The 12147-nt window shown below is 46.0% G+C and overlaps 1 protein-coding gene across 1 annotated transcript; it reads left to right on the top strand.

The window, feature by feature from the left end:
• The first annotated feature begins 1100 nt into the window (after nucleotides 1-1100).
• LOC124687490 (B-box zinc finger protein 20-like) lies at nucleotides 1101-3058 on the top strand. The gene is made up of 3 exons (XM_047221269.1): nucleotides 1101-1398; nucleotides 1499-1867; nucleotides 2663-3058. The coding sequence occupies exons 1-3, from the start codon at nucleotides 1195-1197 to the stop codon at nucleotides 2804-2806; spliced, it is 717 nt and encodes a 238-aa protein (XP_047077225.1). The 5' UTR covers nucleotides 1101-1194; the 3' UTR covers nucleotides 2807-3058.
• Nucleotides 3059-12147: the final 9089 nt, after the last annotated feature.

Below are 12147 nucleotides of genomic sequence, written 5' to 3'. Positions count from 1 at the left end.
ACCATAGATCATGTAAATTGTCGCTGCTACAGCAGAATTTGATGGACCTTAGGGCAATTTTCGATTCATAGGATTTGTATAGGAATTGTGTAGGATTTAGATTCTACAGAAAAATTTGCTACATAGGTTGTTTGATTCATAAGAACATATCCTATAGTAAGTAATCTTATAGGAATTTTGAGTGTAAATCCTATAGAAAAAAACATTAGGTCATACCTCATGAAAAATTCCTTTGCTACAATCAAACAGATTTCATGTTTTCATAGGATTCAAGTAGGCATGACATCACAATCCTATGACTTTCATATTCCTATGCTTTTCGAATCCTATGAATCGAAGGATCCCTAAAAGAGTTGTGGTTATGTGAAAACAAAATCAGGGGATGTGGTTTCATGAAAGATGCATGAAACCTTCATCAATCAATGTCGTGGTTTTTTTTACTTCTACTCATACGTTTTACACGACATATGGTCATGTACTCCTATGTTTTGTTGACGATCTAACATCTATGACACTGTAGATGTACATAATGACCCATGTAACAGCATGCTACTTGATTCCGTTAGACTTAAGATACCATAGCTATAGATCTCATCCGGTCGTAGGTCTGTCAAGGCGGGTAGGCTAGACACCATAAAATAGCAGAGCTCCCCAGAAGGAGATGGCCAGAAACAGTAACCTTCTTCCCGTGGGTCAACACCCGAAGTCCCGAACCACCACAGAAATAGGAGTAGCTAGCTAGCATGGGGTTCAGCCCAGAGACGACGATGTAGTTCTTTTCAATCAACCCCACACTTTCCACGTCCGTATGTGAAAACACACGCGGGGCGACGCGCGCAGCCCGAAGGCAGGGTTGATATTGTAGATCGGGAAGAAGCATATGAAAATCTCCCACATGACAAAAACCGAGCGAGCGAGACGCAGCGCCAACCACGTTCGTTTTCAGGTCGGCATACACTTGACCGACCTCGTCTGACTCTAATCGCCTACACTTAACGCACAAATCGCCTCGCGGCGACCGTATATAAACGCGCGGCCCCTCCCCAGCATCTTCCACCGCCGCTCGCTATAGCCATACCCATCCGTCCACCCTTGAGTAGCCCTGTACAGTTGCAGCACAGGCCATTGACCTGCGCGCGTCGATCGAGAGAGGAGGAAGACGAAGACATCTTCGAGGCGTCGATCCCATCCACCATGAAGGTGCAGTGCGACGTGTGCGCGGCCGAGGCTGCCTCCGTGTTCTGCTGCGCCGACGAGGCCGCGCTCTGCGACGCCTGCGACCGCCGCGTGCACCGCGCCAACAAGCTCGCCGGGAAGCACCGCCGCTTCTCGCTGCTCCACCCCTCGTCGTCTTCGTCGGTGGCCCAGATGCCGCCGCCGCTCTGCGACATCTGCCAGGTCAGAAACCGCATGCTTCAGCTTCCGTGTGATTGCGACGATCGTGTAGTGCTGGACCGACGGGAGCTTAACGAATTTCTTGGTGCGCGCGGGGCTGCAGGAGAAGAGGGGCTTCCTGTTCTGCAAGGAGGACAGGGCGATCCTGTGCCGGGAGTGCGACGCCGCGGTGCACACGGCGAGCGACCTCGCCACGCGCCACGCCCGCTACCTGCTCACTGGCGTGCGGATCTCCTCGGAGCCGGCCGCCTCCCCCGCGCCGCCGTCTCAGGAGGAGGAGAACACCGGCAGCTTCTGCTGCAGCGGCGACGACGACACGGCCGCCCCGCAGACGAGCCACGGCGCCAGCAGCGGCGGCAGCAGCATCTCCGAGTACCTCACCAAGACGCTGCCAGGGTGGCACGTCGAGGACTTCCTCGTCGACGACGCCACAGCGGCCGCCGCTGCTTCGGCGTCCGGATCGTCGTATCAGGTTGGTGCCACTGAATCGTTGGTGCAGATCAACGCTTTAGATCGTACTCTATCAGGGAGCATTCTTGGCGCGTTCCGGATCGAGAAATCTAAAAACGCGGCACGTTCCGGTCACGTCTGCATCCACATTACCACACCCAGACACCCAGTACAACCATTCCATTATGGGGATGGTTTGTAGTTATACGCTCATGTTTCGCAGCTTGCACTGACACGCTGGTCCAGGGTGTAACGACAACATCTTTAGAGGCCCACCTAGATCACCAATTTGGACACAAGCCAAGTTTATTACTGTACTTAGGAGCAACATATGGGGTCCTATTAGAGATGCAAGCGGGATCCCGCCAAAAAAATCCCACTTACAGTTGATCTAAGGATTTCCAAATACAAAATGAAAATTACAACTAGAATTGACAAGAATAACTACTAGTGAGACTTTGGCAGGATCCCACATAGTATCATCTTAATTATCTTTTGGGAAACCACAGAGTTTTATTAATCAACGCAAAACATTGTTGAGACAATCTTCGACGACTAGGACAGCCACACAGCGCTGACCATCAGCGTCTAACACGCCACACTCACTCTTGTCTAGCTGCGCTAAACTATGCGCCGCTTTATTGATTATCCTACTAACCCTCCGAAGCTCGATACCAGTCCGACCTCACGAGATTAAGAAGAGTAGCTGAAAATGCATTTAGGAGTGGTGCTTAAAGACGAGCAATCATTTATCTGACAGTGCTAAGACATGTGAAGCTGTGACTAACTTGGATTTGGGTAATGCATGTTTGAGCAGGGAGTTGCTCAGAACGTTGGGCTGCACGAAGCCGGCTACCCAGCTGCGTGGACGACGCAGGAGCACTGGGTGCCGCGGGTGTACGCGGCGGAGCTAGGAGGCAGCAAGAGGTCCCGGACGTCCTCCGGCTACCAGCACTGGTGAAATTAACGGTCAATGTCGACTGTACATGACTTGTACTAGATGATGTTGTTTTCGGGGGGCATAACTACTCCGTTTTTGCGCTACTAGGCGTCCTTGTTCCTTGATGTTTGGGAGTGTTCGTGCTTTTTTAGGTGGAGGAGAAAATCTCCGCGCCTTTATATACTCTCCTACACATTCCAAAGTTTATATATGCCCCTGATACGCATGAATGTATAGTTTCCCCCATTAATAACAATAGTTTGGAACCTGAAATTCTACAGCTGTCTAGACTTTTTTTTTCTTAACAGGAGTAAACTTTTTTGCCCAAACCTATTATTAGTTAAGAAGGAGTCAGAAACTCAATTCGGCTCTCAGGTACATATGATCCCTTTACCAAAATATCATATTCCGAAGTGTTAAAAAAATTTGAGAAAAAAATTCTACATGAACATCTCCATAATATATTAATGTTCCTCAAGTTTCGCGGAAAAAAAATATTTTTGTAGTATTTGTACAAAAGAGAAAAATTATCTTGTCATAAGCCTTTTTCACTGAATTTTGTCTTTTTTACACACGTCACATGACAAGTCGACTTTTCATGAAATGACTTTTTGAGCACGTAGCACGTGAAGATGTACGTGTGAATTTTTTGTTTCAGATTTTTTGACATTTCAAAATGTGTCTAACATGCATTTCAAAATAAAGGGAGCATATGCTCCCGTTTGCCAAAACATCACTCCCGGAAGGAGTGTACAAGAAAGTAAATGATTTGTTTTGTTACAAGAGCTTACTCTTCCGTCATCATTTCGTTCAACCGCTTCACACATGAAATTATCCACAAAACATTTTATGTCTTGATCATATCTAGAACTAAGAAAGGTGACGTAACTGCGTAAGCTTATATTAGGATTCGCAGAAGAAAACAAAAAAGTCTAACTAGGGTACTCCGAGTGGCTAGATCTATCTAAGAATAATGTTATAATGGAGATGGTTTCGGCGACATACCCTCGTAGATCGAAAGCGGTTAACGTTCCGCTAGAACGTGGTTGATGTAGTCCTACTCATCGCCGACCTCGGGTGATGAGGATATCCCTACTACACCACTACCTCCATCATTGATAAATGAAGATGAACCTGCTGTGAAGCTCAAGTCCAATAAAGTTCGGATTGGACCAATTACAAGGGCTCGTGCGAAGCTACTTAAACAATAGGTGAACTTATTTCTAAACGGTACTTTGATTGATGAGAACTTTATATTGCCTAAGTCCTATTACTTATGTATCATCAGGTATCAAGAGGAGACGAGCATCGCACGAGGAGTAGAGGAGCAGCTGGACATGAAGACGGACGTCAAGATGGACGTGAAGCTGGACATGGAGCTGGACATGAAGATATCTCATGGACGCGCGAGGGAGGAGCGGGAGGCATGCGCGAAAGGAGAAGTCGACGTCCAGGCCGGTCCAGCGCCCGGTTAGACCGGCCTCCAGACCGGCCAGTCCGGTCCCTGGCCCGGTTGACCGGTCGACAACCGGATGCATCGTACCGGAACCCAACCGGACGAATTTTTGCGAACTTCCCGGTTGTCGACCGGTTGACCGGATGCCAGACCGGCCGACCCGGTCCCTGGCCCGGTTGACCGGATTCGTCCGAGTCTGTCTCGACCAGATCTATTCTGGGTCGGTTATTCTTGTATCTTTTCGACCAGAAGTCGTCCCGGACGCCTATATAAGTGCCCGGGACGCCCCCCCCCTAGCTGCTTTAGACCACGTTTAAGATAAACCCTAGTTCTTAGTTGTTTTCTCTAGCAAAACTATTGAATCCCTACACCATATTGCTTGATATTGTGTAGATCCTGAAAAAGTCTTGTGTGATCTGCTGTTCCATTGGGAATTAGACGGTTGCAACTTACCGCTTCGTGGTCGGCGGCTATGTGCGAAAGTGTGTGGAGTTGCGAATATCTTGCAGGGTTGAGAGCTGTTGCATTGGCGACAGGGACCAATCGAGAGATCTCGTTACGTCATACAAGTTATCATTCAATTCATCGTTGTGTTTCTCCGCTGCCATCACCCCGTGATCATCATCACCACCGTTGCTTACTGTGAAGATCGGGCAACCCCTTATCATCTTGGTATCAGATTTCCAGTTTTCCTAGGTAAGCCATCCTCAATCCACCCCATAGTTGAGTTGTGAGTGTTTTCCTATCCAGAAAAAGCCATAAAAAGTTAGGGTTAGGGTTTGCCATAGCCTTAGATTGCACTAATTTCAAGTTTTAGTTGCTTTTCGTAGTTCTTTTTGCGTATCTTTTCTTTCCATCTAGTATTTTAGGGTTTGAGTTTACTCTATCATCTTGTGTTACTTTGTCGTCTAGTGTCGGCTTTTGTTACTCCGAGTCCACATAGCGTACGATGTGCTTGTTCCCAACCATAGACACAGCCTTTCGATATAAAGTGACTAGGAACTTCCCCGAAGAGACTAGTTTTACCGCTCGACAGGCTGCTCGTTAGGTTATCGGTGCTTTGCATATTTACGTTGGCCGTGTTATCAAGGAGTTGTGTCAGAAAATCAAAAAAAAAAGATAAAATTGAAAAGAAGCAAAAAGAGCTACATAGCTGCGTGTGTTATACAAAAAGAAAAATCCAAAAAGAAAAGTGTAGTGCTAGTTGAATCAAGTGAAGGCCTAAGTTTACTTTACTGCACCCGTAGTTGAGCAATCTTGTGCCTGTCTCGTTGAGCTTTGCTAGCGTCTCTCTTGTGCATTGCAACCCTTCCCACACATAGTTGCATTGCCCCATTATATCGCCTTGTGTGAGTATCATTGGTTGTCTACGATCAGCGCTAGAGCTTGTTATTGGTGAAAATAGGTAGCCTACCTAAAGCCCCACATATACCCTGCTTTGTCGTGTGATTTGTTCTTATACCCTTGATATTCGCTTCGCTACATCCGTGCACTAGTTGTTACTACAAGTGGTAAGCAACACTAATTTACTTTGGAACGGTAAGATCTCCTTTTCTTATCAGTTTTGAGTGAGTTGTGAGAGTACCACCATATTTTTTGATTTAGTGCACTAATCTACTAACGATGTCTGCTAGTGATCATAAACTTGTTAACCAGGAAAACAAGAGTGCTGCCGATATCATCACATGGAGGGAGTATGAGGCTCTTCGTAATGAGATGCGACGTGAATTCCGCGCTCAGGACGATGTGCTTAATGGGAAGATTGAAGAGATCTCCCAAAAGCTGGATGCTACTCATGTGACCGTCACTACAATGCAAGATCAAATGACGGATGTACAACGCAGTCTTGCTGATTTGCGTTTAGCTGTTGAGAATTTGACCGCGCAACAACAACAAGAAGATGACGAAGATCCCGAGCTTCAAGATGACGCACACAATGCTCGTGATGCGCCACGTGGTAATCGTCCTCGCGGTTGGGCTCCACTTGGCCGCAATGGTCGTGGACAAGATGAGGAAGATGGTTTGGTAAGCCCAAGTTTTCAATACCCAAGTTTGAAGGAGGAGCTGATGTTGAAGAATACCTCACTTGGAAGCTCAAGATTGAGAAGTTGTGGAGCTTACATCCACATTATACTGAAGATCGGAAGATCAAGCTTTCTTCTTCCGAATTTGATGGCTACGCTTTGCGTTGGTGGGATGCTTTTATTCGTAACCGAGACGAGGATGGTGAGCAACCTATACGCACATGGCGTGCCATGAAGGAGGCGATGACTTCTCGCTTTGTGCCTACAAATTACTTGCGGAATATATATGATAAGCTGACTCTATTGAGACAAGGTGTGAGGACTGTGGATGAATACTACATGGAGATAGAGATGCTTATGCAGCGTGGCCGTGTCCGTGAGTCTCTCGAGATGACAATGCGGCGTTTCCTCAACGGTTTGAAGTATGATATCAAAGGCATTGTTCGTCACTACAGCTACACCAATATGAATCAATTATTACATCATGCAAGAGAAGCTGAATCACAGTTGGCTGATGAAGCAAAGATCAAAGGTCGAGCTACAGGAGCTGGGCGTTTCACACCCCGCGCGGCACCATCTTCGGCGCCGGCGCCTTCGACGCGCTCCGCACCTTACTCTACTCCGCCTAGTAAGCTGGTCTCCAATGTGTCTAACACAAAGAAGTCCGAATCTGCTGCAAGTACGAGTGGCTCTAATGTGTCTACTGCACGTAACCGTGATATGGTTTGTCATACATGTGGTGGCAAGGGTCACTTCAAGAGAGATTGTCCTAACCGCAAAGTTATGATTATTAATGAGGACAATGAATACGAGACTGGAGATGATGTTGATCCTAATGCTCCAGAAGATGATGACTATGACACTGATGGTGAAGATGCATATCCGTCTGATGCTCGCACCATTGTTGTGTCGCAGCGTGCTCTTAATGTGTTGCCTAGTGCATCTACTCAGCGCTGCAATTTGTTCCAAACAAAGGCTTTAGTTGGTCCTGACAAGGCTTGCAAGGTCATTATTGATGGCGGGAGTTGCCGCAATTTAGCAAGCAAGGAGTTGTGTACCAAGCTGAAGTTGAAGTATCTACCGCATTCGCATCCATACTATATTCAGTGGTTGAGCGACAATGGTGAGATGAAGGTAAACCACATGGTGTGTGTTGAGTTTGCTATTGGACCGTATAAGGATTGCATTGATTTTGATGTTGTTCTTATGACGGTGTGTCACCTATTGTTGGGACGGCCTTGGCTCTATGACCGTTCTGTGCAACACAATGGCTGTGCTAATACATATCACTTGGAGTTCAAGGGCAAGAAAATTAATTTACAGCCTATGACACCACAGCAAATTGTCAATGAGTCTCGTCAGAAAGTTGAAGTCAACTTGGAGGATGTTTCATTAGATAGGCGAGAGAATTGTAATGTTGTGAGTGATATAACGAAAAGCGAGAGAGTGAAATCCTTAGTATCATTAGCCACCAAAGAAGACATGAGAGAATTTAGTGAGGATCCTACAGCCATGCCTCTTGTGTTCTTGTACAGGGGTACGGTTTTGGTTTCTAACGACATGACCCCTCTTCCTCTTGGTGTTTCTAATGTTTTGCAGGAATTTGGCGACGTGTTTCCGGATGAGGTACCCGTAGGACTTCCACCATTGTGAGGTATTGAGCATCAAATCGACTTGATTCCCGGAGCTTCGCTACCCAATCGGGCACCATATAGAACGAACCCCGAAGAGAAGAAGGAGATACAGAAGCAAGTACAAGCGCTACTCGACAAAGGTTATATCCGCATAAGCCTTAGTCCTTGTGATGTTCCTGTTATTCTTGTTCCTAAGAAAGATGGTACATGGCGTATGTGCGTAGATTGTAGAGCGATAAACAAAATTACTATTCGATATCGTCATCCTATTCCCCGTTTAGAGGATATGCTAGATGAATTGAGTGGTGCTGCTGTTTTCACTAAAATTGATTTGGGGTAGTGGTTATCATCAAATTAGGATGAAAGAAGGGGATGAGTGGAAAACCGCCTTTAAAACAAAATTTGGTTTATATGAGTGTGGTTAGTAATGCCTTTTGGTTTGACTAATGCACCTAGCACTTTCATGAGACTGATGAACCATGTTTTGCGTGATTTTATTGGCAAGTTTGTGGTTGTATATTTTGATGACATATTAATCTACAGCCGCAATGAATCTGATCATATTATACATATTCGACATGTTTTGCAAGTGTTGCGTGATAGTAAACTCTATGTTAATCTTGAGAAGTGCACATTTTGCAAAGATAAGGTCATATTTCTGGGTTATGTTGTCTCTAAGCATGGAGTAGAAGTAGATGTGTCTAAAATTGAAGCTATTCAAAATTGGCCTACTCCATGAATGTGAGTCAAGTAAGAAGTTTTCATGGTCTAGCTGGGTTTTATCGCCGTTTTGTGCCCAGTTTTTCTACTATTGCTGCACCTTTGAATGAATTGACTAAAAAGGGTGTTGCATTTGAGTGGGGCGTTGCCCAAGATCATGCTTTTGATGAACTGAAATGATTGTTAACTTCTGCACCGTTGCTTGCACTTCCTGATTTCAATAAGCAATTTCAGATTGAATGTGATGCTAGTGGTATTGGAATTGGTGGTGTGTTGATGCAAGAGGGTCGCCCAATTGCATATTTTTCCGAGAAACTTTCTGGTGCTAAGTTGAACTATCCAATATATGATAAAGAATTGTATGCTTTAATTAGAGTTCTTGAGGTTTGGCAACATTATTTGTGGCCAAAAGAATTTATCATGCATTCTGATCATGAAGCTTTGAAATATCTGAAAGCCCAATCTACTTTACATAGGTGTCTTGCTAAGTGGGTTGAGTTCATTGAGTCTTTTCCATATATTATTAAGCATAAGAAAGGAAAAGATAATATTGTTGCTGATGCTCTATCTAGGAAGAATATGCTTTTAACTCAACTTGATGTTAAAATTCCTGGATTAGAAGTGCTATGTGATTTGTATGCTACGGATCATGATTTTGCTGAACCATATCACTTATGTGCTCTTGGTAAAGCATGGGATAAATATCACATACATGATGGGTTCTTGTTTCGAGCTAACAAACTATGTGTTCCAGAATCGTCTGTGCGTTTGCTATTATTGCAGGAATCACATGCTGGAGGTTTGATGGGTCACTTTGGGCGTGAGAAGACGCTACTCATGCTCGCTGATCATTTTTATTGGCAAAGATGAGGCGGGACGTGGACAGATATGTGAAGAGATGCATTACTTGCAACAAGTCCAAATCCAAGCTGAAGCCTCACGGTTTGTATACTCCGTTACCGGCACCTACTACACCATGGGAAGACATAAGTATGGATTTTGTGTTGGGTTTGCCGCGTACTAAGAGAGGCCATGATTCTATATTTGTGGTAGTGGACAGATTTTCTAAAATGTCCCACTTTATTGCCTGCCACAAAACCGACGATGCGTCGCATATTGCTAACCTGTTTTTCAGGGAGATTGTTCGACTACATGGAGTCCCGAAGACTATTGTTTCTGATCGTGATGTGAAGTTCATGAGCCACTTCTGGAAGACACTTTGGGGAAAGCTGGGGACAAAGCTACTGTTCAGTACTACTTGTCATCCCCAAACCGATGGTCAAACCGAGGTGGTGAATCGAACCTTGTCACAACCGATGAGATCCATGATCAAGAAGAACTCGAAGGAGTGGGAAGAGTGTTTGCCGCATGTAGAGTTTTCTTACGACAGGGCGGTACATTCTACCACGGAGCTATGTCCTTTTGAGGTGGTGTATGGTTTCAAACCCATTACTCCACTTGACTTGTTGCCTTTGCCCGTACATGAGAGAGTTAATATGGAGGCATCCAAGAGGGCAGATTTTGTGCGAAAAATCCATGTGAAGACTAAAGAGTTGATAGAGAAGAAAGGCAAGAGCAATGCTGCAAGGATAAATAAGAAGCGCAAAGAGATGTTGTTCAAGCCTGGTGATATGGTCTGGGTACATTTTCGCAAGGATAGGTTCCCGAAGCCGCGGAAGTCTAAGTTGAAGCCTCGTGGTGTTGGTCCTCACAAAGTGCTTGCCAAGATCAATGATAATGCATACTCGATAGATCTTCCAGTTGATGAGTTTGGTGTCAGTAATTCTTTCAATGTTGCTGATTTGACACCATATGACGGAGAAGACCTTGGAGCGTCGAGGTTGACGCCTTTTGAAGGGGGAGATGATGAGGACATCCCTACTACACCACTACCTCCTTCATTGATAAATGAAGATGAACCTCGTTGTGAAGCTCAAGTCCAATGAAGTTCGGATTGGACCAATTACAAGGGCTCGTGCGAAGCTACTTAAACAACATGTGAACTTGTTTCTAAACGGTACTTTGATTGATGAGAACTTTATACTGCCTAAATCCTATTACTTATGTATCATCAGGTATCAAGAGGAGACGAGCATCGCACGAGGAGTAGAGGAGCAGCTCGGACATGAAGACGGACGTCAAGATGGACGTGAAGCTGGACATGGAGCTGGACATGAAGATATCTCATGGACGCGCGAGGGAGGAGCGGGAGGCATGCGCGAAAGGAGAAGTCGACGTCCAGGCCGGTCCAGCGCCCGGTTAGACCGGCCTCCAGACCGGCCAGTCCGGTCCCTGGCCCGGTTAACCGGTCGCCAACCGGATGCATCGTACCGGAACCCAACCGGACGAATTTTTGCGAACTTCCCGGTTGCCGACCGGTTGACCGGATGCCAGACCGGCCGACCCGGTCCCTGGCCGGGTTGACCGGATTCCAGACCGGATTCGTCCGAGTCTGTCTCGACCAGATCTATTCTGGGTCGATTATTCTTGTATCTTTTCGACCAGAAGTCGTCCCGGACGCCTATATAAGTGCCCAGGACGCCCCCTAGCTGCTTTAGACCACGTTTAAGATAAACCCTAGTTCTTAGTTGTTTGCTCTAGCAAAACTATTGAATCCCTACACCATATTGCTTGATATTGTGTAGATCCTGAAAAAATCTTGTGTGATCTGCTGTTCCATTGGGAATTAGACGGTTGCAACTTACCGCTTCGTGGTCGGCGGCTACGTGCGCAAGTGTGTGGAGTTGCGAATATCTTGCAGGGTTGAGAGATGTTGCATTGGCGACATGGACCAACCGAGAGATCTCGGTACGTCATACAAGTTATCATTCAATTCATCGTCGTGTTTCTCCGCTGCCATCACCCCGTGATCATCATCACCACCGTTGCTTACTGAGAAGATCGGGCAACCCCTTATCATCGGGGTTGAGTTCAATCTTTGTCGCACGACGTCAAATGCCACGCGTGCAACACCTCGTAGTTTCGCACACATACGGTGCTCAATAACCCTCCCACCGTTGCTTACTGAGTAGATCTTCTGGCTGGATTCGGATCCAAGCAGCGCTCCCGCGTACTGGGTGGGGATTCAGCTCCCACCCGGCGCAGCTCTTCAACGAGCGCGCGGAAGAGAAAACTAGAAAAGAGAAATCTCTATTTTGTGCCTGTATTTTCCTCCCTGCACGTGTACCCTATATATAGGTGGAAGGGGAGGGTAGGGGCTTGTGGCTTGGCAAGGTGGGATAAAAGGGAGGGGTGGTGCGGCCGGCCACCTCCCGAACCACTCTAAACATCCTTTGGATACTCCAGAAACCCTTCTGAATCTCTCTTCTCTATTTCTACGATGAATCCAAAACTATCTTAAATTTCGTTGAACCCTTAAGTGTGTTACCCTACGGTTGAAGAACAACACATGCATGATCGAGATGCATCTCCGATCAATGATCACTAGGGGGACTTGGATGGCCATAATTATCCCTCTGTATTCTACAAAGATATGATCATTGTTTAAACCATTACGTTAAGTCCTAT

The sequence above is a fragment of the Lolium rigidum genome, chromosome 2 (assembly GCF_022539505.1).
Source record: "Lolium rigidum isolate FL_2022 chromosome 2, APGP_CSIRO_Lrig_0.1, whole genome shotgun sequence".
Lineage (NCBI taxonomy): Eukaryota > Viridiplantae > Streptophyta > Magnoliopsida > Poales > Poaceae > Lolium > Lolium rigidum.
The sequence above is the reverse complement of the archived record's forward strand: the minus strand, read 5'-3'. Positions and strand labels throughout refer to the sequence as shown.

What these genes read in the sequence shown, in the direction of transcription:
- LOC124687490 (XM_047221269.1), top strand. Translation starts at nt 1,195, where the DNA reads ATGAAGGTGCAGTGCGACGTGTGCGCGGCCGAGGCTGCCTCCGTGTTC. An exon ending in CGCTCTGCGACATCTGCCAG is followed by an intron (nt 1,399 to 1,498) that starts GTCAGAAACCGC and finishes GCGGGGCTGCAG; the next exon opens with GAGAAGAGGGGCTTCCTGTT. An exon ending in CGTCCGGATCGTCGTATCAG is followed by an intron (nt 1,868 to 2,662) that starts GTTGGTGCCACT and finishes ATGTTTGAGCAG; the next exon opens with GGAGTTGCTCAGAACGTTGG.